Raw genomic sequence first — 27292 nt, 5'->3', positions numbered from 1 at the left:
CTCTGCTCCCCCAGCACTGACAGCCCCACATCTTAAAGATCATCTCACTCCACCCCCTGCCATGGCAGGGACACTTCCACTGTCCCAGGCTGCTCCAAGCCCTGTCCAGCCTGGCCTTGGACACTGCCAGGGATGGGGCAGCCACAGCTTCTCTGGGCACGCTGTGCCAGGGCCTCCTCACCCTCACAGGGAGGAATTCCTTCCCAATATTCCATCCATTCCTTCCCTCTGGCAGTGGGGAGCCATTCCCTGTTACCTTATGCCCTTGTCCCCAGTCCCTCTCCAGCTCTCCTGGAGCCCCTCTAGGCTCTGGAAGGGCTCTGAGGTTTCCCTGGAGCCTTCTCCTCTGCAGTTGAACATTCCCAGGTGTCCCAGCCTGGCTCCATGGCACAGGAGCCCTGGAGCAGCTCTCTGGACTCACTGCTCATCCTGTTCATGCCAGGAGCTCCAGAGCTGCAATCAGAGCCCCAGGTGAAGGGTTTTGAACTCACCTTGGGGCAGCACCAGCACATCCTCCCCTGGCACCAGTGCTGGGAATGCCCCCAGCTCTGTGCCCCCTCTGCCCAAGCAAGGACAGGGAATTCAGGAGAAGGAAAACCCTCAGCAGCAGCCAGTGCCTGCCCAGGCTGTCCCTTCCCAGCAGGGAGCTCCTGGGGACAGAGGGATCCAGTCCAGCTCTGGTGCCCTACAGACCTGTAAGTGTCACCCCAGAAACCCCTGGTCATGGCACTTACACAAAGAGATTCAGAACCTTATTTAAAAACAGGACAGAATTAAGTGAACACGTGCCACCAGTGTTCAATTAGGGCATCCCTGGAGGATCAAGAGGCATCAATTATTCAAATGAGAAGGACTGTAGGGCCATGCCTGTGCCAGTGAGAGCAGGAGCTCACCCTGTGTGGCACCAGCAGCTCCTGCCCCAGCTGGCTCAGGAGGCCACTCACACCCAGGCAAGGCCAGGGCTGGGCCAGGGCTGCCCCTCCTGTCACCGTGTGGTGTCTCAAAAATTGGGGAAAACACTCATGAGAAGCCAAGTCCATCCCAAACATCCCTCATCCTCCCCTCCTTGTGGGAATGTAACTACAATTATCAGCAAAGGTAACACAGAGCAACTTGAACAAATTAGCAGGAAAATAACAAACACCCTTAGCTGGAGAACCAAGAGGAATCAGTGGATTTGGAATCACATTTTACAGGCACTGGCCAGCAGCTCCAAAGGATCGCACCTGGAGACACCAGCTCCAGTATTAGAGGGACACTATGGACAGGACAGCAGCAATTCCAGGTGGGATGAGTCAAACCACATGGAATTAGGGGCACTGATTCTGAGCAAGAGCCCCTGCCCAGGGTTTAACCAATTCTCACATTTCTGTTTGTTCCATCAGGCACCAGCAGCAGGCAAAGCTTTGTCTCTACTCGAGTGCCTGAAGGACATGAAAATGTAGCTAAAACCCCTTTCTGGCTATTTCTGTGTCCCCTGCAGAGCTGTGCTCGCTGCTGGCAGGTAACAGAACACTCCCCACCGTGAGCCTGCATCGCTGCACCAGCCTTTGTTTCCAGTCACTTCTGCAAATGCCTCCTCCCAACAGATCCAGCTGTGCCGGCAGAAAATGTACCTCAAATCAAACGAGCCAAGCCCGAAGTGCTCCCCGGATGAGGAGCTGGCACTGGGGGAGGATGCAGCCTGGCACTGCTGAGTGTCAGCACATCACGGAGCTTTTGCTTCGCCCTCCCTTCGCGTTCTCCGTGGCCGGCGTTTTCCTGCAGGCGATGTTGAGGGAGTTCCACGGAGAAATAATTCAGTGCATGAGCTGCCTGAAGGGATGGAGGGGAGAGAAGGATGTGTTTGAGAGAAAGCAGCATGAGGGGCAGCGCTGCTCGTACGCCAGCAGCTGCTCTTCCATTTTTACAGGAAAAGGGAAAATTCTGTCCCCTCCTCTCGGAGCCGGCGTGGATTCACTGCTGCTGGAAATAGAACCTGTGTGGTTCGGGCAGGGAAACGGGGATGCGGTGGTAGACAGGAGAGGGGGAAAAAAGAATAATAGAGCTTTTAATACCCCAGAAATTCTGCTTTTGAAACCAGAAAGAGCCTTGAAAGCTCCCCCCGAGAACCATCTGCGCCGGTGCAGCCGCACAGAGCAGAACCCTCTCCACCAGATGGGCGGGGAGGAGAAATTAAGGGTGATTTATACGGCTGCCTCGTCCCTAAACAATTTGTTCCCGAAGGCTTAACAAAGCCGGCTGCAGCAGCGTGCTGTGGAAAACAGAATTCATTAAAAGGGCGGCCAAAGGCTCAGAGCTCGGCGCCACAAAGCGAAGGCACCGCTGGAGTCATCCTCATCGTCATCCTCATCTTCATCCTCATCCCCATCCTCATCTCCATCCTCATCATCATCCTCATATCCTCATCTTCATCCTCATATCCTCATCCTCACATCCTCATCCCCATCCTCATCATCATCCTAATCCTCATCCTCATCTCCATCGTCATCCTCACATCCTCATCCTCATCATCATCCTCATTCTCACATCCTCATCCCCATCCTCATCCCATCCCATCCTCATCCTCACATCCTCATCCTCATCCCCATCTTCATCTTTATCCCCATCCTCATTTCATCTTCATCCTCATCTTCATTTTCATCCCTATCCCCATCCCCATCCCCATCCTCATCCTCACATCCCCATCCCGGTGTCTCCGCGCGGTGGCAGCGCTCATCCAGCGCTCATCCAGCGCTCATCCAGCCGGGGATCCAATGCAGCAGCGCAGGGAATGACGAGAGCCCGGCTGCTCCGCAAGGCTGCTGCATTATTGAAGAGCAGCAGAAAGCGTCGCACGGAATCCGCACGGGGCCGGGCTGGGCTCGGGGGGAAGGAGGGGCCGCTCTCCTGCAGCTCCCAGCCCCGCTCCATCGCTCGGGTTAAACCGATGGAATTAAATTGCTGGATTGCCCCGGTGGGATTTGTCACACGGGTGGGGAAGGCGATGGGATGGGCACCCCCACACCACACCCGGCCTCCTCGAGATGCTTCAGCTCGTCCTTTCCTCCTCCTCGCCCTGGCACAGATGTACAAAACCCCCTCGTACTGTTGCAGTCTGTGTGCAATTCTAAATAATTTCACCATCCTTCTGTTCAGCTGCTCATTTAAAAACCGAACACACTCGATTCCCTTATTTTCCTGTTTTTTGTTTTATCTTGGGCAGGTTTAGACAGCTGTACCTCCTCCCTAGAGCACAGAACTAAAATCTTAGATTCTTTCCACACTGGCAAAGCCAAGGAATGGCTGGCTGGGCATTTATGCAGAGGTTAAAAATCAGAGGAGCTGCCCCTGGATCCCTGGAAGTGTCCAAGGCCAGGCTGGATGGGGTTTGGAGCAGTCTGGGACAGTGGGAGGTGTCCCTGCTCCTCAAAGTCCAACCCAAGCCAATCTGTGATTGTGGTGTGACACCAACTCACACCGTGCCAAACTGACAATTCACCCTCTCCACAAGGGAGAACAAAGATGTTTCTGCTCTTCCAGCTCTGTTCTGAAGGTTTCCTCTCCCAGGCTGCAATTCCACCCCCAGCCCAAGCTCCTGAGAGCAGGATCCAGCACGAGCAGCTCCTGCTGCTGCCTCAGCACAGCGATGGAGGGGGAGGAAAGGCCCAGAGCTGCGAGCTGAGAACACCAACACACACACAGGCTGGGGCACTGCAAGAGGAGAAGAGCACGTGAAGAGTTAATCCATGTGGGAGGGTACAAGGAACCAATACCAGCCTAGCACATACCAGGAAAATGTGTTGTTTACTCAGAGCACTGCAGAAGGGCTCAATAGCAGCAGATCCATCTCAAAGCTGCCCCGGCAGCCACCGTTCCCAACAGATGGTACATTTTTCACCACTGAGGTTCTCTCAAGTGTCAGATATATATAAACCCACCTTTGGAAGGCAGCAGGGGGGAAAAAAAAACAAACCAAAACCAGCAACAACAAAACAAGCTTTTGAGAAATTCAAACTTATTCACAAGATTTAAAAAAACCCAACAAAACAAAACCAAAAAGAACCAAGACCACTCTTACAGTATAAACACTCCAATTCATTCATTTTTACTGATGGTTGCATTTATGAATTTCATTCTCGTGAAAAAAAGGGAATAAAAGGAAAAAAAATTAAGAAAATAGCTATTTATAGAAAACAAAACAAAAAAGGGCTCAAACAACAGAATCTGTGCTGATGCTTTTGGATGAGCAGTCCGATGGCATTGAACATTACCTGTGCAAGCAGGCATGCTTGAAAACCTGTCTGAGTACTGCAGCTTCAGTTCCACAATCCAGGATTGCTTTTATGGTTGTTGGAAAATAAAGAGCCTAATAGTTTCATACTGTATTTATTTAATAACTAAAATTCACAAATAAAAAGATACTTGCAAAGTCCTTTAGTTGTCTCATCCCCTCCTCCTCCACTCTACTGCTTTCAGACCCATATGCATAAAAAAATGGGTTTGGATTTTTAATTTTAACTGTTATATGATTGGTCGTTGGAGCTGAAGCACCGAATGGAGAAGATGCTTGATGGAGATGAGGGTAGAATCCTTTGCCTTCCCACACACATTTTGGAGGAACACAGGAGATGTACCAGTGCCCGGACTCCTCTGCTCCCATTTCCCCCACCCAGAGCATTCCTTTCATTTTATATTTCCTCTGTTAAGTGACTGACTGCAGCCTCTTTTCCCCCTTTCTGTCCTCGTGGCACTGCACACACGTTGGACATTGTTCATTTCTCACTCTCCAGGCTGTGAGTCAGTGTCAAGTAGGTCCTGTTACAGCTCAGTGCGAGTTGCTTTGTAATGGGTCTTTTCATTTCAGGTAGGTTTGTGTGTCGATTCAGAAGGCTTGAGTTGTTTCTTCCTTGTTTACATCTGACAAGCTGCTGGATAAGGCTACTCATACTCCAGGAACTGTTTGTGATAGAACAGCAAATATCTGGAAGAGAGCAGAGGGACAGTGTCAGTTCTGTGCCAATTGATTGCAACCATAGGACAGGAGGGCTGTTAGTTTTGGTTTTCTTTTCAATTTGAGGTGAACACTAACCAGGGATGAGAAGGAGAGAAGCCAGCTGACATAATTTTATCAGCAGCTCAGGGAACTGAACAGCTGTACATCAAACAGGAACTCCATGGATGCCCCACCCCTGGAAGTGCTCAGGGTCAGGGCCAGGGCTTGGAGCAACCTGAGATAGTGAAAGGTGTCCCTGCCCATGGCAGGGGTTGGAGTGAGATGAGATTTAAGGTCTTTACTTAGCCAGGCCATTCTATGATTCTAGGAAAGAGTCAAACCTTGTAAATTCTACTAAGGATCTGAAAACTCTGGAAAATTGGATTTTGATGGTGCCCAGACAGGCAGCAACCATTTAACACTAATGTGACAAAAAAGAAAGGTGCTTTAAGATGCAGCTGTTGCTTTAGAGTCAGTTTGATTTCTGCAAACTGCCTCCCATTTACTGGAACAGAAGCAAAATGAAGCAGCAGCCACATGGGTGAACATTCATGTCCCATTCAAATATCTGATGTGTCCATCTGTACGCAAATCTGGTGTTTTAAAGGATGGAATTCTTCCTGTCTCTAATTGCTGTGTGTGTATTGGTCCAGAAGGGAGCCCAGTCACCCAGGAGAAGGGGACTGATCTCCACACAACCCTGTGCCCGCACTGACACAGCCTCTGGTGAGCTCAGAGCATTCCTGAGGTGTTCCAATTGTTGTAATTCCATCCAAGCCCTATGGATTCCCTCACATGATGCAGAGGTTCTGTATCAGCCTTTATCTGAGCCAGGGAAATGCATCAAAGCTCAACCCAGCCTTTATGGGCAATATTTGTGTTGTACAACCTCTCCTCCTTGCCTCTGGCAGGTTCTTCCATGGGCAAAACCTCACCTGAGCACCAGGCATGTGTTACTGAATTACAGCAAACTCATTTCTCTGCTCACCTCAAAGCAGAAGTTCCCTGTCAAGTCATTTAACACTAAAATTCAGGTATTATAGATTTCTGGTTTTACTTCCCAATTGAAGTTTAAAAAAGGAAAAATGGGAAAATCTATATAAAAAATTACAACCTGAACATTGTGCCTGCAGCAATCCTTGAAAATGTCACGAATCATTAAAACAAGAATGGTAAAGACTTATCTCTGCAGTACCAAGCCCATAGTTGAAAATGCAAAATGAAGATTTCAGATTTTAAGTTGCTTTTTTTTTTGGAACATACACCAGGCCCCAGTGCTTCCCTCAAATGAGGAGCACCATGGTGCTTCCCTTGAAAAATACTGCTCTGTCCTCCCAGAACTTGTGTAATATAATTATCAGAATCATAATGTCAATCTGAGATTAATTTAAAGCCATGAGCTAAGAAACAGCTCATGTTCTCTACCTGCCTCCTATAGAGCCTTGCTATTCTGGATCACAGCACTTCCCTCATGGCTTTTCTTCAAATCTTTTACACTCATACTAATCCAAAGGATGGATTGTGTCATAGAGCTGCACAGGTGATCACATCACTTTGGTTTTCAGAATCCCTTCCATTAGCAGGAGTTTGGACATGAGCAGCAGTTCATGAGTCATCTGATGTCCCTCATCCTTCCCCTCCCCTCAACAAACCCAGGGATTTAAAGCAATTATACAGAAATATAATGGTGCAGTTTCAATGCTGGAGCACTGAGCATTACAGGGGATATTCAAGAGAGAAATTATCCTTCTCTGTGATTAAAAGGGGTTTTTCAAAGTAAGGAAAACCCAACAAAGGTCAAAATTTGCCTTCCTTTCCCCTTCCCAGGTGACCACTTACCCTTCACTGTCTAGCACATCCTTAATGCTTGCCTTGGTGATAATGGCATCATCACACTTGAACCACTGGTCCTTGTGCTGCCGGATGAAGCTGGTATAGTGCCCACTCTCCAAGGTTCCCTGGTGATTAACTACTGCAAACAAGGAATACCTGGGACAGAAAACACATCATGAATATGTGCATCAAAAAGGGGGAAAACAACAGACATTTCAGACATTGTTCATAAAAAACAGAGCAATGGTAAAGGATCTGATCCATCAGTAAAACACTAGCTGGGAAGAGGGTGGCCTTGCCCAGGGAAAAAAAGAAATATTTTTCTTTTCCTGTATTGCTATTTCTGCAATTCTTCAGTCTGGTGACCACTGCCAGCTTTACCAATATTGACTACCAAATTTGCTTCTAAAACAGATCAATATTGGTGCATTCCTGAAGAGCATCACTGATCATCCAGTCTGATCTTCTGCCTCCCTGATTTACTCTAAAGAACCAGAAAAAATGCATTTCAGGTATGGGGAAGGAGGTAATCTTAGCTATTTCTAATGATAAACTGCTGAACTGATTAACTGTCCCTAATCTGCAAAGCCTGTACTTATTTTGAAATACTGAATATATTCAGCCTCAACTTCCAGCTCTCAGATGCTGCTGTGCATTTGCCTGAAAACTTACAGGCCCAGCTATGCTCCAAAAAAGATACTGATAATCAAGTTGCTCTCTTTTCCTTCTTCCTTTTCTTTTTTTAAAAGTGCAAGACTCAAGTCTTTGGCTCTTTTGTTCTAAGGTAAGATTTTGTTTCCAGTCTTAAATACACTAGTGGCTCTTTTTCAAGTATTTTCCACTCTCTTTAACTCTTTCACACTTTGTGTGTGACACAAGCACAGCTACACAATGGTAAAATAATCTCTCTAATCTCACTTGATATTGTCCTCCTCAAGTTCAAATTTCACAGAACTCTTTAGACACATACAAGGCACTTATTCACTGACTGCCTACAGAGCCACTGATTTAGAGCCACCCTCTCTAGGGGAGTCCTTGATTCCAGCTAGGATGGACACCCTCAGTCCCAGCTGGAACCCTCTGACACTGCCCCAGCTGTTCCCTGGCACCCAGATCCCTGAGGAATCCAGATATCTTCGCTCTCATTACCTGACTCTACTTAATTTTTAACAATTTCTCCAAGTTAAGGCATGTACAAACCTCAAAAGTGATCAGCTGTGTTACCTTCAGAGCTTTTCTATCACTACTGAACACCCCACAGCTAATGATTCCAGCTGCAGCCCCACAGCACCTGCCTGGTACCTGCCTGGATGACACCTGCACTAAGACCTGCTTAGTTTGGTTTTACATCTTTGTGTGATTCCAGTTTCTGTCTGAAGCTTTTAGTGGCAAACCAAGTGCCTTGAATTTAAATACACAACAGCAGCAATGAAACCTTATTTAACTGAAGAGGTAAGGTTTGTGTGACCATTTCTATTCCCACAAAGCAATGGATACTGGTTTCAGTTATCCCCCTTTACATTCTTGAGCAAGTCCCACACTGTCCATCATTTATTCTGACTGGAATCAACCTGACCAACAGACCCCAGGATTACTGGGATTATCTACTCCTGACTTTTAACTTTCTTTGGTCCTCTGGAACTCCCTTTGCCATTGCAACAGGAAGAGGAATATTTCAAGGAAACACCCATCCCTTGTAATAAATATTGTGACCACAGCATTTAATTTGCTGGGGGTATCACCCTCAGCTCTGGAGCAGCTGCCACAGCCCCACAGAAGGGCAGAACTGCAGTGAGTGAAGCTTTATTTTGCAACATTTCAGACTTACTGTGCTGTCAGGTATGGCAATGCACTGGCACTGCAGGATATAAAGCAACACCATCTCCTTCTAGAAGGCAACTGCCTCTCACAGCAGGAGTCATGGAATGTAGCACTTACTTATTATCATTGTTTAGACTATCCGTCGGCTGCTGGTACTGCCCGTTCATTCTGCTCTCTTTACTGCAACACACACACACAAAAATCCAGTCACTTAAAGCAGGGGCTTCCCAAACCCAGGACATTGCTCTGACAAGACACACAGCCTGTCTGCTGAATGCAGGTCCTTACTGCAGCCAAGCAGCAAAGGGCTGATTAGGATGCTAAAGATGCTTTATTTGTTCTCCCAGCACTGCTCCATCACAAACATTTCTCCTCCTGGTCAAGGCTTCAAATACACATTTGTTTACGTCAAATGTTTCATCCAAAAAGCTTAAAAACAGGTTAAGAAAAGATTTGTATTTGAAATCCAGGAAATTATCTAATTACATCAACCCTTTATCTTGTGATGGGTCAATCATCCCAGCTCTGACTTGTAAATTCATTTTGTGCTTTGACAGCAGCAATAGGATTATGCTGTTGATTTCCTAGCTGGTGAAATTCAGATTACTGAGTTGTGCCTGCTGATTATCCCATCTCTATTCCATTATGTTGGACACCTTTCATCAGCAGAGCCTTTTCTGTCCAGGGAGAATTCACCACAGAGGAACAAGGAAGTCTCAAAATCTCTAGAATATATTGGAATAAACCATATATTCTTGATATAATAGTATTTAACAGAGCTTCAAGGCTCTCCTTTCTCTCTTGGTAGAAGCATCTACTTTTTTTTTCCTGGGAAATGAGGAGTGCAGGCAAAGCTTGAAATTGCAAGTAAAATTTCAGCAAATAGAATCTTTCTGTTTAGTGATACCATGGTTTTGGGGCTTGTACTGCTTCAGATATAAATTAAATCTGAATATCCTCTTGCATATTTGCATGAATATCTGATAAATACTTTTTAATTAAGCTGATGAAATTCCTTTCATAAACGTGCATTTATATAAATGCCATGTCTTCCACAAACCTGGGAGGTGGGAGAAGTCTTGCTGTTTCTATTTTAATCTGTGTTTTTGCTTCTTGCAGCATTCTCTAAACAGAAGCTGAAGGTACTAAACAAAAACCCCCAGATTTGCATATGTGCAGGAATAAAGAGGGAGGATTTTTATAACTTCATGAATACTGGGTAGGGATTAGGCTGGCTCTGCTCTGGCCAACTGCACAGGATGGCAGGTGGGTGGCACTGAGGGGATGGGACCAAAGCAAGGATGGATCTGGGTCAATAAATTTAACAGGCAACCAAAACCATAAACCACATTAATTAAAGAACCCCACCACAATGTTTAAATAGAAATGCTTTTCAGGCACATGAAACTGAAGAGTTTATCTAAAAATGGGTTTAGACAAGCAGAGAAGCTCGTGGCAGAAGTACCAGCACTGCTCTGAACCCTTTCAAGTTCTGTGCATGCATGTGCAGCTCTTTGTTGTGTGCTGCACATGTATGAACTCAGAACCAGTTCTGCTCAATCTGTGGGGAGCTCTGGACTTGGATCTCACCTGGAAGCCATGAAAGGTGTCATGTCCAGCTCCAGTGGAAAGGAGACATACGTAGTGATCTTCCGCCTCAGTTTGGCTGAGTGTTCAAACCGCTGCAAGCAAAGGCAAGAGGTTTTTTCTTTAGAGAAAAGTTAAATTTTATGTCTTTTCTAAATGTCCTAAGCTGAGAAGTGATATCAGGAAAGCACATTAGCAGTCACAATGCAGGGACAGCCCCAGATTTTTCCAAGCAGCTCTCTGGGAATGTCCATGTAAATAACAACACAATGCTACCAGGAAAATAAACCACCATTTGTGGGCTCAGTGTTAATACAGTATTAATTAGATTATTTACCTTGATATCTATGCATACAAACTTATTCCCACCTGACATCAAAGAAAAAAATATATTAAACAGGGAGAGCACACAGAGCCTTTACCCAAAGTTCATTTGCACTGGGCTGTTCAAACCCATGGCTGCTGCCTACCCTGGCTCACAGAACTGGTGATAACAGAGTTTGCCTTCAGATTCACACTCTGAATCCACCCATCCAATCATCTCAAGCGACAGGAGTCAAGCCTACACAGGAATACCCATTCAAATTAAGGCAAAAAATGGAATATGCTAACAAAAAAAGCCTTGTCCCTCAGCCAAGAGGGGCCTGCAATACCCACCATCCTCTCCTCATCTCCTTCACTGAACATTAAATGGAAACAGGAACAAATACCAGAAAGAGATGAATGAGTCTCTATTTAAAGGCAGCTTCCCTCTCCATTTCTGAGAAATTCTGCTCTATTTACACTTCAAGTTAATTATTTTCCAATTGTGATGCTGTAACAATTCCCTAGCAACAGATCCAGATGTGAAAAGCTGAGACTTCTGTAATTCTTATCTTTTGTGTTTCTCTCTTGCATTAACACACAAAATGAAATTTGCATTTTGCATAGACAGAACAACACAGTCACTTAGGAAAAGTAATTTATTTTCCAAAAAAATCTTCAGTCATTTGGAATAACACAAATACTGAACTAAGCACAGGAAAGCAGTGGAGCACATTCACCTTGGCTTGCCCAAAGAGCAGAATCATGAATGCCTACCTTGTTAACTACTCTATAGCAATAAAAACAAAAGCCCAAAATGTTTAAAACTTCAGTTGTGAAGATACAATAATGTTTCTCCATTGATATCAGAACTTTGCCACTGTATTGAAAGAAAAGCATGGAAATCTTTCAGTGGAAGTGTAAGAATTGTACCATGTAGGATGGAGGGAGTGTAACTGGAGATTGGTTTCTGTGCTGGTTCAGGTTTTGGACTAGATTCAAGCTGGTTAAGTTCCCCCAGACACACAGCAAAGCTACATCAGAGATAATGTAACACTATCTTAACAGAAAACCTAGCTGGGCAAGGCAATTTGTTCTTTATATCAATTTATATCATAAAAATTGCGTCAGTGAAAGCCAGAAGACATGTCCAAGAATTCAGCTCATCCTCTCAGAGAGGAAATCACATTCCCTGCTCTGTTGGCCCCCTGTGAACTTACTTTGAGATGAAAACAGGCCACAATGGGTAACTTCTTCATAGTGAGTTGTTTGGTAGATTCTTGGTAGCTATGGCAACCACTACATTTGATTTTGGCACTGCTTCCTAGATGTTCTGGCCTTGTAAACCTACAAAAATATTGAAAAGCAAAGGAATGCATAAAACAATCAGATGGTTTCTGACACATGCTGAAAATGGTTTTACTTGTGGGTCACTGGCATCACAAGACACAAGGACCAGTGGGTTTTAAGTAATTTTGGGAAATTCTACAATAAAACCATAATAATGTAAAGTGAAATGTGATGTGGATCATTGCTCTAACTTGCACTGAAGTGAATCCATGGCTGAGAAAGGAGCTCAGTGTTAGTTCATCTCCTACAGCAGAGCAACTCATTTTCATACAGCAAGCAAAGAAAAATCTTTTTTTTTTAACCCAAAAACATTGATATGGAAGACACTCCTCTGCAATACACTATTCTACCTTGTAGCCCTCCAGGGCTGGGATCAAAGCTCTGAGATGGAAAGGTCTGTAAACACAAAGTTCTGTTCAAAATACAGATACCCTTCTAAAAAACCTTTGCTGACAACTAGAAAAATCTCTTTCAAAATTTTTAGACAGAACTGCTCAAAGGAGCCATGGGAAGAGACCATTAGGGAACAGGGAAGTGCTCACAGAAAATGAACTACCTGAGTGTTCTCACTACAAACTAAAGCAAAATCCTTCTTTTCCAGAAAGTCAGCACAGAAAGGCCAGGACCATGGACTTTCCTTTCTCAGTCTTTTCCTCTAAATTTAGATTTCCACAGGGCAAATCAACCACTTCCCCAGAGGCTGCCTAGTAACTAGGATAGTTGTTTGGAATTCCCTTGTATTTCCATTTTTGTGTCACATTCCTGCTCAATCCTTCCTTCTTCAGGTCAACTTCAGCTGCATGGCCCCACTGACATGAAGCTACACACCTTTTTCTTGCTAACTTTTGAATATAAACATAGACCCATCCTCTTTATCCATTAAAGTGCAACTTCCTTCCAAAATCCATACTTTCTGGAATTATCTTTGAACCTGGATGTTTTTTCTTCCCCATAATCAACTGTGATTCTACTAATCTCTGTGTTGAAGAAAATCACCAGAATTCAATTGCTTTTGCCTCCTGATGTCTTCCTGCATCAGCAATTTTTCATTTGTACTAATTCCCTCATTTCCTTAAAACTATTGATCTTAATGGTGTCAAGCAGATTAGAAATCAGATGTTAGAGGCTATGAATTTTTATTTCAGGAGGATTAGCTTTGCCCCAGGCTCCAGGTAACCTCTTCCTCAGGCAAATATCTACATTTGCCACAAGAGAATGACTTTCAGATCTGCTGAAAGATCCAAGTGAGCTGCACACAAAGCCATAACCTTCTCCCCAGGTACCTGTTTCCAAGATGCCTAAGTGTCAGTCTCAGAATTACCTCTTCTTTTTGAAAGCTCCATTCCTTTAATCCTTAATGGCATCCCTGCAACTAAGCTGGCAGTAGCTGACTCTCAGTTGTGCTTAGAGCAAAATCTGATTCCTCCTTGGTGTTAGAATTTAGACAAATATTAAATGCAATATAAACTCTTTTCATGTGCCTCCTCAGCCACCAGAATCAAAAACATGGAGACAGACATTAATGATTTTAATCATGTAACACCACATTTCCTGGGAGAAGCCAATGCAAAATTTGTTTTATTCTTACATCACGTGGCAAAAGGCTTTGAGTGTTTATTGTTGCTCTGAGACTTCTTACATGTGAAAACCAAAAATATGTGTAAAAATGCTGTTTGGGGACAGAGCTGTGACAAAGCATCACTTAACCCCAGTGCTCAGAGCCACTGGAGAAGAAGATGAAGCCGAATTGCCTTTCTCCCAGCCTCAGTTGTGTTTGTGGCAGGCCATACTGTGGCTGATACAATTCCTCCAAAGCCATCTTCCCCTGGAACTTACTATAATAGATAAGGTATCCTAGGTACCAAGGCTGAGCCAAATTCCTTAAGAATTTGGTCACACTCTAACATCTTGGAAGATAATTGGTTTGTGTAATTGGTCAGTTCACCTTTAGAACTTTTGACTTAGATTGGATGTTGTTTTTTGTATAAACTTTTTATTGGCTGTAATTTGAATCCCCCATGAACCTATAAATATGACTGTCTGCCCTTTGTCTCTGGGGATGCTGCTTGACCACCCTTGGCATGAAATAAAGATTCTCGTGGAACGCGCCAAGCAATGCCTCTGATCTTTCTCTGCTGGCTGATGTGAGCTCCTGAGGGATGGTTGATCAATATCAGCACTCTCAGCTCCTGATAAAACTACCAGAGACAAAAAGAAAGCTTCCAGCATACCTTCTCAAGCAGTCTGTGAGGGTGGTGGTGCCCGACACGTGGCTTTCCCCATTGACGACGCTGCCGTCGCTGCCCGGACTCAGCGGCCAGAACGGGGTGGAAGAGCCTGGCAGATCCAGACTGATGTCCCAGAACGGGTCTATCGTCGTGGAAACGCCACTGTGGGGGAGACAAGGGGTCCACACACCTTTAAAGGAAGCAGTTTCTCTCTTGCTTTGGGGTGCACTCCAGGTACTTAATGTGAAGGACTTTGGGATCTCCATCACCCCTAGAGGGCACTCAGAGATGACAGAAAATAGAGCTGCTCCAGAGTGGCTTCCCACAACTGATCCTTTCCCTGCTTATTTAAAAGCTGTATCTTTAGGGAAATGTATTAAATGCAAAATGAAAGTATTTAAGACATTCTCCCACTCACTGGAGCACTGAGACTCAAAGCAGAGCTGCTCTGAGACAGAGGCACTACTGACCAGTATAAACCAGTTAACATCTAACAACAAGCTGGTCTTGCATGCTGAACACATGGAAGATGGTGCTTTAGGCTACCCCAAAAAAGACAAGACTTTTAAAATACTTTTGCTGTCCAGCAAATGCACTGAATTCAGCTTTGCAGTTCCTCTCAGCATCTCTTACAGCCTTGGAGAGGGCAAAGAATAACTGCACCAAGCTTGTGTTCCCCATCAGAGTTCTCCAAAGACAGCTGAAGACAAGCCAAGAGCCAGACTGTGGAAAAAGCTGCTCAAAATTTTAACTGCTATTGATTCAAATATTTTCTCCCAGTATCCACATTTTCAAGAGAACTTCAGGTCTAAGACCCTTGTTATGTTTATTTTTTGAGTTCTCTCTTACCCCAAAATTAGTGTCTTTCTCTCTGCAATCTAATTAAGCCTTCAATATTCTACCTTTCCCCCCTGTTTTATTTATGCAAAAGTTGTCAATTTTTAAAAGTAAACTTCTTCAGTCAAAGCTTCATCAATGTTAATATTGTGTCATAACAAATCAAGCTTTGCATTATTACATAAGGATTCTGTGGCTCTACCAGGCAAAGAACAAAATTTCCTACGTTTTCCTTACAGTAAATCTTTTGCAAATCCCTCCAGGAAGCTGAGAATAAAAGCAGATTCAAACAAGCCCAGCCCATGTGCAGGACAGCAAGAATGCAAGGCAGAACAAAAAACAAGAACTCTGACTTCTGCACTATGGCAACACCAAACATCTCCAAAGAGAAGTCAACTTGTTCCAGTGCAGAACAGAATAATAAATAATACAAATATTATAAATAAATTTTTCCATACTCTTGTAAAGGTTTTTCAGGTACCTGAGATTACATTAGGCATCAGCCTCTTTGAAACCTCTCCTGATGATATATGAGGCTCCTGACTGAAGGAAAATGAAGTTCTATAACAGAATTTTCTTCAAATGTTGTTGCAATTATGTATCTTGAAATTCAAAGAGATCTTGGAAGTATTTTCCTTATGATCTTGCAAAACAACAACCTTTTCCAGACTAGTAAAAGGTTTGTGTGCATAAACCTGTGGTACTTTCCAGGCAGCTTTTTAAGTATGTCTTGATATGTGACAGTGAACTGGTAACTGATTGCATTTAGCTGACAGAATTACAGAATCCCAGGATGGTTTGGTTGGGAGAGACCTTAAAGATCAACTCCCTGTGGGCAGGGACACCTTCCACTAGAGTAGGCTGCTCAGAGCTCCATCCAGCCTGGCACTGAACATTGCCCAGGGATGGAGCAGCCACAGCTTCTCTGGGAAATCTGCGCTGGTGCCTCATGATGCTGCACTTACATAGCTCTTGTCTTTCTGGAGTTTTGCTGGTATTTATTGGTATTCAGGAGAGGAAAGGTTCAGTGCACTGCACTGGAGGAGGTGCAGATTCAAATCAGAGCCCAGGATCAGGAAAAGTGACTTACTGGCAGACTTGACAGGTAACATCCGACTGCAGTCCGCCTGTGAAGATTTGGTCTATGATGCAGTTACAGTGGTTGGGGTTGTTGGCCTTCTTCCCATTATCATCACCTGCAGGAATGCAAACACAGGCTCAGAAGTCAAAAATCCTCTGAGGGAACAGAGGTTTGTCTTGGACTGTGTCTCCAGTAACTCCTTCTAACACAAATTTACACTGTGAGTTCACAAAGACAACACAGACCCTGCAAAAGTTGTGCATTGAAGAAAACAAGGAAACAAGATAAGAATTCCTTGAAAAATATAGAAGATAACCAAAAGGTGTTAAAGGGGGTGAAGCTTTAAGCCACAGCAGCTCTTAGCCAAACCCTTGCTGAGGGTATCTCCCTTTACAGAGGTTTGCTTTGCACTGCCTGGCACAAAGATCAGTTCCTAAGACAAAGGAGTTGCCAAGGTGGTTCATGAAGATCAGTATTTAAACTTCCCAGAGAGAGGAAACTTCAGCAAATGCTACTTTTTACTTCTTTCCCAGTCAACTTCTGCAAGTAGAGTGAGGGGAGAGGGTTTGTAAAGAGCCACCCATCCCCAGCCCACTGCCTCCATCCTGGCCATTCAACATCCCTGTGCAGCTTCCATGCAGGATCTCATCAGTGGGAAAATGAAAGATTTACCTCCTCTGAAGTGAGGAGATAATGCTGTGTCCTCCTCCAGCTTCTCCAGAGCACAGCAATCCTCTGAGCTCCCCAGGGGCACAGTGAACACATTCCCATCTTTTAGGCATCACACACTCACTGCAGGCCCCAGGAGTGAAGTGTCATTTTTAGGATTTGAGTGCTGAGATTAGACCAATCCAGTGTCTCAAAATAACCAGAGTATTAAATAACCAAACATTTCTTCACACAGTTCTCAGCTTCAAAGCCTTGTCCCTCCATTCCCCACAGCTGAAGTAGGAATGATCCTTTTTCCTGCATTTCCAGACTGTCCACTGCTTCTTTTCCTTGGGAAGGACAGATGCAAACTGGGCTTGCTTTGCAATCAGAGATGCACACATCAACTACTACACATCACCAGCTAATTATTTTTAAAAATACATCTCAAGATGTTTTCTCACCTCCTTCAACAGCAACTGCTACAACAAAACTAAGTTTGGACAGGTTTCCCAGGTATTTAACTTACTGGGAAGTATTTGATTTCTGAAACTGAAATGCTAAGATTGAAAAACTGAAATACTCCTCAAATCTCAGCTATTTCTCAAAACCAATTATTTTCTACTCAACAATGTCCAAAAAACCACCTGAAAAAACAAAAAAAATTCTAAAAGTAGGGCAATAGTCCATTTTTATGTGTCTAAGGTGCTCTAGCTGCATTTTCTTGTAGTAGGAATGGACAGAATTGTATTCTTTTATTTCCAGTGAAGCTTCAGAATTATGTTGAAAAGCATTATATAATAATCTGGCAAAGGCTGCACAGGATACAAAGTGCAGAAAAGCAGTCATAGGTGATACCTGCTAAGCTGCAATGGGCCACTTGAGTTAATTAGATTCCAAATGCCTCAGGAAAGTTCTCCCTCAGCTGCCAGATTTAGGCTTTAGAAACTTTTGTCTGAATTGCCAAGAAAAGCACATTGTTTCCTTAAAAAGACTCTTGAAGAAAATGCTCTAAAATTAGATTTCAAGTGTATGAGGTTCAAGTTGGGGGTTATCACACCCGGTCTGAGGCGTTTCTTGATGGGAATTTCAGCTAAATCTTACTGAACTTAAGAGCTTTTAAAGAGCTCAATTATGCTAAGCTAATGAAGAGGGCATGCAGGATAGAGACTGTGCAGGGCAGCCTTCACCTACAGAAAAAGCTTCACTTACATTCACAAGCATTCAAGAAAAAAAAATTCCACATAGAATTAACTGGGTTTTAGTTAAAACTCCACTTTTGCTTTTTAAAGAATCCACATGCAACTACCACATCCTTGTAATCTCCTTTTTTCAAACACTGTCTCTGCTTTGTTTTGAGGGGGTAGAAGGAGAAAAGCAAAGCTGAGAGCTTTTCCTTGGGCTCCAGGTACCATCCCAGCTGGACACCTTCAGCAGACAGTCATTTCCTCCTCCAGAGAGAGCTCAGCTCTCCCTTTTCAATTACACAAGTCAATTAGGATCAGTGATGAGAGGGTCTCAAATGAATATCCTGCAAGCTTGTTCCCAGCAAAACAGAAGGGTATTACCCACTCAACATTATTTCCCATGACATTTGGTTGGAGAGGAGGGAAAAAAGAGTAAGATTACCACCTACACACACTTGTCAATATGGAACAGATGCTGAGGGGAGGTATATTATGCAGCTGAGAACTAGAAGCTGCTAGATTGTTGTGCTCAAGTTAAGGTTCCCTTCAACATTTCTGTTTCCCAAATGAGGTTTTAATTTCAGATTTTTTTGGGGGGTTTAAATCCAATCAGGGAAATCAGCAGCTTCTAAGAATGGTCAGCACAAGACTACAAGCAAACTTAAAAATACATCAATGTGCACATTAATGTGATAATGAAAACTGAGTTTAGGAGTTTGGACTCAAATTAAATGCAACTCTCAAAAAATCCCACACAGGTTACTACTATGTCTGTGCAATAATTAAGCATGTTAATCTGGGTTCAAATTAGGCATTTAATATACCACTAAAGGTACAGCAACTGTAAAAACAGCTGCAGAGAACTTTTTAAGATTGTTTTTGGTTATGATATAAAAACACAAGTTTTGCCTCAATCTTCCATTCTGTATTTTAAATGAGAAAAGGGAAGTCAAGAATTGTCAGAATTTAAAGGGGTGTTTACCAAAACAAGACATTAATGTTAATATTTCTGCTTTGCCTTGGTCCCTGGTGTTCTGAACAAGAGCCTGTAATTTCTGCCAAAGCAGTGTACACACAAATCTATATGGATCAGAGCAGATGACAAGTTTCACAAGCTCTGTCAATTCCTAAGAATATCATACAGAATTCACAGAGCAGGGCAGTGTTTTTCTCCCAAATCTCAGTATACCATTCCTTTTCTGGTTTCAGATTTATTCTCCAGCACCCCTTGCTAAAGGTGAATAAAAAATGCTTCAAGAAATCCAAATAAATAAGGAATTATCAGCTTTAAAGTACCACTCTCCCTTTTTTTAGACTGAATAAAGTTTGGGATAAAAACACTGGATTACTTCTATTTTTTACCTTGCTTTTTGAACCTTTGTGTACAAGTGGCACTCTGCCACATGAGTGCTGTTGCTCCTGCAGTAAGTACAGAAAGCCCCACAGCCAGTGATGTCACTGGGCAGAACAGTAATTTTTGACTTGAAGTTCTGATCCTTTTAAGAGAACAGTAATTCTGGTCTAAGCTTCCCCAGGCTTGAAGCTGTCTGAGACAAAGGTGGGAAACTAAAAAGTGCCTGCATGACTGGAACCTTCCACTGATGTGGAAGTTTGCAGAATTAGAACCCTGAATTTATCCCAGAGCTGGGGATAAAGATGCATCTGTCATGTTGACTAAAAGCTGACTTAATGCTTGACAGTCTGGGCAGAAATACAGATTATTTATACTACTTTTTCCATCAAAATACTACTTTCTAGTCAGATCACCTGCTCCAGCTGTTGAAATGAAAAAGTGAAGCACAGGTAAGACAGACTTGACCCCTTTCATTCAGAAGCATTTTCTATATTCTATAGTATTTCTATATTTCTATATATTTTCTATGTCTCAGCAGCACAGAGGAGCCCTAGTGAGGGTTCAGAATATGCCCTGCCCAGATGCCACAGCTCAACCCAACAGTGCCAGCACATCTGTCACCCCTCAGACAGGATCCACATGGAGATCAGACAAAACTACCTGGGCCAGCCTGCCCATATAATCATCTCAGGACAGTTACAGGATTACAAAATTTATCTTTACATGGACATCAAAATCACATATTTCTCTTAATTTAGGCAGTAACAGATCAACAACAAATATTCCCAACTTAGTCTTCACTAGATTAAGACTCTTCTAAGACAGCTGAGTACATGGGATGGAAAAGGGATACAAGACTAATGGCAGCCAAACAAACATCACTGGATATTTATACATAAGGAACAGTTTCATTTACTTTGGTGCCTGAAGCCTTGGTGATCATGAATAATGTCCAAAAACTTGAGCAAAATTTCCCCCATTACTTTCTTTTATTTCACTGTGTGTTAATTGCAAAATTTCATTACTATTGACTGGAAGCTTTAAAAGCTTTTTTCGTTCATTAAAATAAATATTTAATGTTGGCAGGGGAGGTATTATTTGCTTATTGTAGCTCTAGGACATATTCTCACTATTAGTAATAATATTTTTACATCTGCACACTTCACATGCAAGTGTGTCTGTGTGGATACACAAGTGGGAAAAATTTCTCATTATACTGAAAACTAGTTCATTCCAAATGTGGTTTTGCATGACTATACTTGAAATTCTGGATTAGATTAACATGTTTGGTTCCCACACAACTGCTCAACCACTTCTTTTAAATTACCTTGATGTGGTATAGATTATTTACTATGATTTAATAAAAGCCTCTCTATTTCTTCAGAAACAGAAATTTGAAAAGCTGGCTGCAGAGATGTCAAGGAAGATATGTCAGAGAGATTCTTCATTTAAAGTCAAGCCACTTTTTTTTTCTAAAGTCTTTTCAGATCCTTTATCAGTTTGAGAAAAGCTCAGGGACCTATAAAGTTGCAAGTTTTTATCTTTACAATCCTGAGACACAAATACTACTTCATTAATTAATGAGGATGTGTAGAAAAAATATGAGCATTATCCTATACCAGAAATGATGAAAAAACTTCAAGATTTGTTAGATCAATGGTTCAGAAATTTAACAGGAACAAAGAAGTGCTTCTGTTTGCAGCTGAATTTATTCAGTATTAAGAAGTGAGAAGTCAATATTTGGGTAGATTTTGTTCCTTAGTGGACTTCCACATCAGTTTAATTTGGATTATTGAAATCCAGTGAGTGGTTGTCAAATGACAGATATTAATAATACAGAGGAACTGCTCTGTGCACTCCTGTCCTCAGCAATACATTTTTTTGGAGAAGATTCTTTAGGAGGCACCAATTATGGATGTGAGAAGCCCTTGTCACACAGGGCAACCTCAGAGATAAAAGTAATGGTTCAGGGAAGCAGCAGCAGCCTTCCCTTTGATAGTCCTCTGATAAGCCAAAAAACTAAACCCTAAGTGCTTTTCCTAAGAGCATTTGAGCAAAGTTGAGTGCTTAAATCTTCTTTTTGATAACCAAGAACTTTTTGTTTGTTCTGTTAGTATCAACCCTACTACTTTTCCCTTGGAGGAAGAGTAAAAATTTCACTGCTGCAGTAAGTGAAACAAGTTAGAGAAAACATTGGCAGATTGGGAAATTTTCAGTACAGCTTGACTTCAGCTAAGGAACAGAAAATACATCATTTCATATAATACAAATTCAAGACTTACATACTTCATACCAAAAAGCAAGGCACTGGATATTTTTATTGTATTGCACAATTACATATTGTTCTATACAGACTAATAAAGCAAGATACCATAGCCACCACCCACTGCTTTCATATTCACATTTCTGTAAGCAACTTGGTATTAGAAATACAGTAGAATCATATTTAAGGAGAATAATATTATTAAGACATAACCTCTGTCCTGTTATTTTCATCAGCCCCATGACACACTGAGTAAGAGTTCTAACTACTTCAAGTATAAATAGAATTCAAATGGCAATTTGAAAGAAAAGACAGTGACTCACAACCAATAAGAGAACATCATGATGGTGATTCAAACCAATGTACAGCCTTGTCTGCTTCTAACTCTTGGTACTTTTTGACAATGGGAACACTTTATTTATTTATAAATATTTTAACTCTACCAAACACTTTTAAAGGAATTTGTTAAGAGTGCTGGTTTTACTAGCACTAGACTTGGTTTAAGTAGAGATGGTTCTACCTCCTTTTGATGCAATAATCCTTGTTGAGCCTCAGGACAAGCCTTACCTTTGCAGTGTCTGTGTAGCACATCTAATGCAGCAATGAGGAACTCGTGTGCATCTTGTTGCTCGTACCCTGCTAAATGCCGTGCGTGAGTCCATACCAGGTGCAATAACCTATATGGAATGTGAGGAGATCGGTGCCCAGAGTAAAACTGCTCAAAGCAAAGAGAAGGACATCACTGTTAACAACCTGCACAGCCTCAGTGCATTTCATTATTCAAAAGTTAAATGAGTGCAATTAGTCAAATCAATTTAAACTGTTTCGTTTTGATGGTCATAATAATAAAGGAGAGACAGCTTTTGTCACAGACTACAGCAGAAGTGATCTCAGAATGGAGCAGTTCAGTTTTCTCCCCTGAAATTCCATCCATTTGTGATGGATTAGCCTGAAAAATGTGGGGGTGCAGAGAGTGGGGTAGACAGACACAAGCATCACTCACAATTTGCTTACTGATACCACTGGATTTATTAAAATAGCCTGGGGAAGAAAGAAAGAAAGGAAAAGATCCTGCATTTGAAAAGGATCAGCAATTTCATTCACAAATTATGTGAATGAAATGCCCCCCCCATATCAGAACAAACACTGAAGATGAGAATATTAGATTCTGACTGCCAGCCAATCCCTGACCCACAACAACTCTGCATCCAAATGCTGTGCACACTCCAATTTTATGGAAATATTTCCAAGCAGGGCAGCAGCCTCATGCCAGTACTGGCCTTTCACTGTAAAAGGCTTTAAAAACAACTTTATTGAGGCAGCTGTTTGCAGAGCTGAAGGTCTCCATTCAGTCAGTGATCCCCAAAGCCAGCTGCCATCACTGCTCCAGCAGGGTGTCCCTGCCTGGGAATCTGGTGCTAGACCAGGTCCTGCATCTGCTCCTTCATCTGCTTCAGTCAGAATCTGATGAGCTGGCTCTGGAGTGACTAAAACTGCCCCAGGTGATTTTGCCAAATGCACATTAGAGAGTGCACAGATGAATTATTCAGTCAGCACAGCCTGATGTGAAACACTGCTGCTGCTGGGGGGGTGACACAGCTGGGGAGGGAAATCAGCACAGGGCAGGAGGACACTGCTCACAGAAACTTTTTAAAATTAAAAACCAGCCAGGTCCTGCTTGAAAACACTCAAACAAAACAAACAAAAAACCCCACAACCAACCCACCCACCCCAAAAAAACCACCCATGCTAAGGGTGTGTTTCCCTGGGTTGAGGTTCAGCCCTTCCTTTATCCCTGCACAGTGATAGCAGCTCCAAAAACAAACCAGGGATGTTTGTGGTGTCCCTGCAGGAGTCAGAAAAGGCCCAGAAGAGTTTATTCACTTGACAGAGCAACATTTTATTTTTAATAAGTGAACATTTGTGAGTCTTTTTGCCTTCCCTCACCTTCAGCAAAGCTATCTGCCAGTAAATGCTGCCTGCAACACCACAATTATGTTTTCCCAAGATCATATCAAATCCATGGCGGTTTCTTTTCAGTTACTCTTCCCACAGAAGACAGTAAGTGGCAAATACACAGAACAAAATCAAGATTTAAACCCCCAGCAGTACATAATTCTCATTCTTATTGGAAAAGTGAGCTTCCTTCCCCAGCCCTGGGTTTCTCCCTGCACAGTCTCTGAGTATTTTATGTTAAGTCCAAGCACTGTGCTACAAACCTGCCAAGAGAAAACACTGTATTTTAAGGGACAGGTTGGCAAAAGGCAGCACAATCTTCATCTAGTCCTCATATTGACAGGGTTCTCTACATGATTTTATTGTATTTCCTCCCACAGAAATTTCTTCCTCACAAGCTGCACTCTTCCCAAACAAGAAGCTGCACCTCTGCAGCCAAACACCACAAAATGCTCCTATAAATACAAAGATCAATAGTTAACTCTGATGCCAACAAGGATGACACTGAGGGACTGGAGCAGCAGTGTGGTAATTGAAATCTGCTGATGCAGCTGCTGCTCAACATAATTCAGGGAACTGCAGCAATAAAACTTCCCTATTCTGTCACTCCTCACAATTAGTCCCAGAGCTCTCCGGTCATTTTAACCACCAGCACTCCATGTAATTACTCCACTGCAGACACAAGACCTGCCAGCAGATTTTACATTCTCTGCTGCCTCAGTAGGATGAGAAGGATCTGACACAAAGCTTTAGCAAATTATTAACTATTATCACACAAAAAATTAGAAACCTGCCTGGTAAGAATGTGGGGTGGGGGAAAAGCTCGAATAAATATTAAAGAAAACAAAGAATCTGAGTACATTCAATAGCAATATTTTGACTGGAATGTATAAAACATCCATCCCATCTCTGTCATTTCCTTGCTGCTGGGAAGAGCAGCCTATCAGGGTTGTTCCAATCCACAAAAAAGGAAAAGAGTCCATGTAAAGTCTTATTCCAACCTTTTCACTGAAGTGTGCAAACATAAACAATGATGTATTTACAAGTCACCTTTAAAAACACTTCAATGGCACAACTGTTCCAAACATAATTTAAACTTTTTGTTTTGTTTAGATTTGTTTTAAATTCAGCAGTATCAGTTGTTTATACTGGAGAGAACTAGTTTGAGCAATTTCAAAGTGCTGGGTAATATAGTTCTTAATTGCTGTTCCAGGAAAAAAAGGAGGGGGGCAGAAAGGAACAAACCAACCAGGATTCAAAGCCTCCATTCTTACACACAGCCCAAGTAAAAGTAATTTTGTTTTTCCACTTAGAACACTTGCTGTTGCATTCTAGAAAGAATCTATGGGGGATTTAGAAAACTACAGGCTTTGCAATTTGCATTATTGTTACCAAAAATATACAGACACCAGTGAGGTTTTAAAACAAGACAAGACCCCACCATCCTACACATCTGTACTTCCTTCTCATCCTCCTGCCAAAAACATGCACAGAAGTTCCTCAATTATGTGAATAAACAGATAAATTTGATTTATCCTGCACATGTATCTGCTAAACAGTCTCTGAGCTTTGTAATTCCGAGTTTATAGGCAGAAATCTGTACCAGGTTCAAGTCCAATTTGAGAAGTCAAAAGCTTCTCTTGGAAATTGGCTCTCAGTAAAGACTTTCACTTTTCTGGCAATTTACAATAGATTAAAGGAGTGGGCAATACACGAACACATGCAAGAAAACATCTGCTGCAGGTTTCCCAAAGAACAATGGTTCAAAGAATCACAAAATACATTTTGCTTGCATGAACTTATGTTTTACAGTTATTTCAGAGAAAAGGTTTTACTAAATCAGCACAAACTCTTTTATTTTCCATTAATAAATGCAAGGCTTCTGTCTATGTAAAGAGCCTTAACTACATTTTCCCCATCTCTTGTACCTTTGTTTCAACTTATTTTATGCATAAGTGACTTTAAGAGTAGCATCTTCAGATATCACAGCCATAAATCATCTCCTCCTTTTCCTTCTTGGTCCTCACTTCTCAGCTCTTGCCATGCTTGTGCTGTGCACTGTGATAGGCTCAGGAGGATGAGTAATGATGGGAAAAAGCAAGGATTTGTTCCTTCCATCTCTGAGTGAATGCACTGCCTTCTGCTCTACTCCCAGGTATTCTCACCATTCCAGTCACAGATCTAATCCTACCATCCTCAGTGGCCATTCTGGAAAGGATTTAGGTAAACCTCAAGGTGTGGATCACTCTGAAATTCATTTTCATTGGTGAAGCAAAACTACAACACAAACACCAGCAGGTACAAAGGAGTGCAGCAACCCTTTCAGCCAAAAGGCTCAATGAATGGATTCTGTGTGCTCTGTCTTCCCCCCATCCAGCTTCACCACTGTCACTCCCAAACCCTTTTCATTCCTTTTCTTATGCAGTGTAAGTCAGGTCATGATTCTATTGAGAAATAGGTTTCATGTAGCACAAATGAGAATGTTAATTGATGCAGTGAGATATTTTTAAAACAAACAGAGCTCAATGCTTGGTGTGCCTGCCAGAAAAGCTACCAGGAAAAAACCACCTCAGTCCTGAGAACCATCTGATAGTCATTACTCACCACCAACCTACTTCGAGGTGGAAGAACTTTGGAGCTTCCTATTTATCACAGAGAAATCACTCAACCTATATAACTACATGATCTTAAACAAAAAAAAAGAAATAAAGTGAGATGGGTAACTTCTGTTGAAGAGGCAAAAGAGCAAAACTTATTTATATATAGTAAGTTTTATTTAATGTTCAAAACAGTCTGCTTTTCCTCCTGGAGAGCTCCCACTCAGGCACTGAGCAGATCTCCTGGCATTCCATTTGCCTAAGATCACACCTTCAGAAAAGAAGGGTGGAGGGGAGATGAAGTTAACCCTTGCCCTGATTGTTTGTCCCTGGGTAAAATGCTTTGGGATAACCACACCAGTTAATCCTGGTGGGAAAGCTGTGTAGAAACAAGACAGAACCTGAATCAAAGTTTCCCTGGTAATTCAATTACAAAGGAATTCTTAACCATAGCACTGAGATCTCCTGGTTTGCCTCCCTTCACTCAGACCTCAGCTCTGCAAAGGCAGGGACAGAAATCTTCATTACAATCACTGCATAGAGCTGGGACATGAAACATAACCAGTCTGCTCCAAAAAATGCAAGATCTTCCTTTTAATTCTGAAAGCAGAGAAATTAAAACTCACTGAGAACAGAACTGTACCATGGGTGCTGACAGAGCCACGAGCAGAACAAGGTATTTATTGCTTTTGAGTTAAAATATACTGAGTTGGTTACAGACCCAACAGCTTTGCTTAGGAGGATTAAGCTCCAGTTTTACTTCAAGGAGGTTGAGTCACTTTCTGTGTCCTCCCACAGCACATGGCTGCAGTATTTAATGTGAAATAAGGACAGGGACTATTGCTGGCTGCAGTCTGGTGGCACAGATATGGCTGCTCCCTCATCCATACACCCTCATGTTGCAGAACACTGAATTAATAGAACTAATGCAAGTGTAGGCATGAATTTTGATTTGAAAATGAAGGCTGAGCTTCTCAAAGTTGTGTGTGAAATTAAACTTGGTTACAATTGAAACTAAAACAAATGCTGCATTTAAGCCCTGTTTTGGATAACAGCCTGTTCTTTGTTCCATGCTCAGAGTAGAGCAAAAGGCACCCTGAGCCATCAACAGGGCTCCACACACAAAAATGGAAACAAAAATCATTACCTAGAGAGTCTTGATCTTTCCTGCAGCCTCTCAATCTGTAATGTAACACTCATTTCCCCTTTCCCAAGGGATTAAAAAAAAAAAAGGCATGTGTAAATAGAGTCTGGTGATGTTCATCAGCATGA

The 27292-nt window shown here is 42.5% G+C and overlaps 1 protein-coding gene across 2 annotated transcripts in view; it reads right to left on the bottom strand.

The window, feature by feature from the left end:
* Positions 1–4352: 4352 nt before the first annotated feature.
* Positions 4353–27292, bottom strand: part of USP22 (ubiquitin specific peptidase 22) — a 91115-nt gene continuing 68175 nt past the window's right edge. For both annotated transcript variants that reach the window (XM_033073748.2, XM_033073746.2), the window contains 8 exons: positions 22035–22182; positions 16025–16130; positions 14101–14259; positions 11740–11866; positions 10220–10311; positions 8747–8809; positions 6815–6964; positions 4353–4963 (listed from right to left, as the gene is read on the bottom strand). In XM_033073748.2, the coding sequence (XP_032929639.1) occupies positions 4921–4963; positions 6815–6964; positions 8747–8809; positions 10220–10311; positions 11740–11866; positions 14101–14259; positions 16025–16130; positions 22035–22182 (888 nt within the window). In that variant the 3' untranslated portion in view covers positions 4353–4920. The remainder of the gene's footprint in view (positions 4964–6814; positions 6965–8746; positions 8810–10219; positions 10312–11739; positions 11867–14100; positions 14260–16024; positions 16131–22034; positions 22183–27292) is intronic.

Source organism: Catharus ustulatus, chromosome 16 (assembly GCF_009819885.2).
Source record: "Catharus ustulatus isolate bCatUst1 chromosome 16, bCatUst1.pri.v2, whole genome shotgun sequence".
Classification (NCBI taxonomy): Eukaryota; Metazoa; Chordata; class Aves; order Passeriformes; family Turdidae; genus Catharus; species Catharus ustulatus.
The sequence above is the reverse complement of the archived record's forward strand: the minus strand, read 5'-3'. Positions and strand labels throughout refer to the sequence as shown.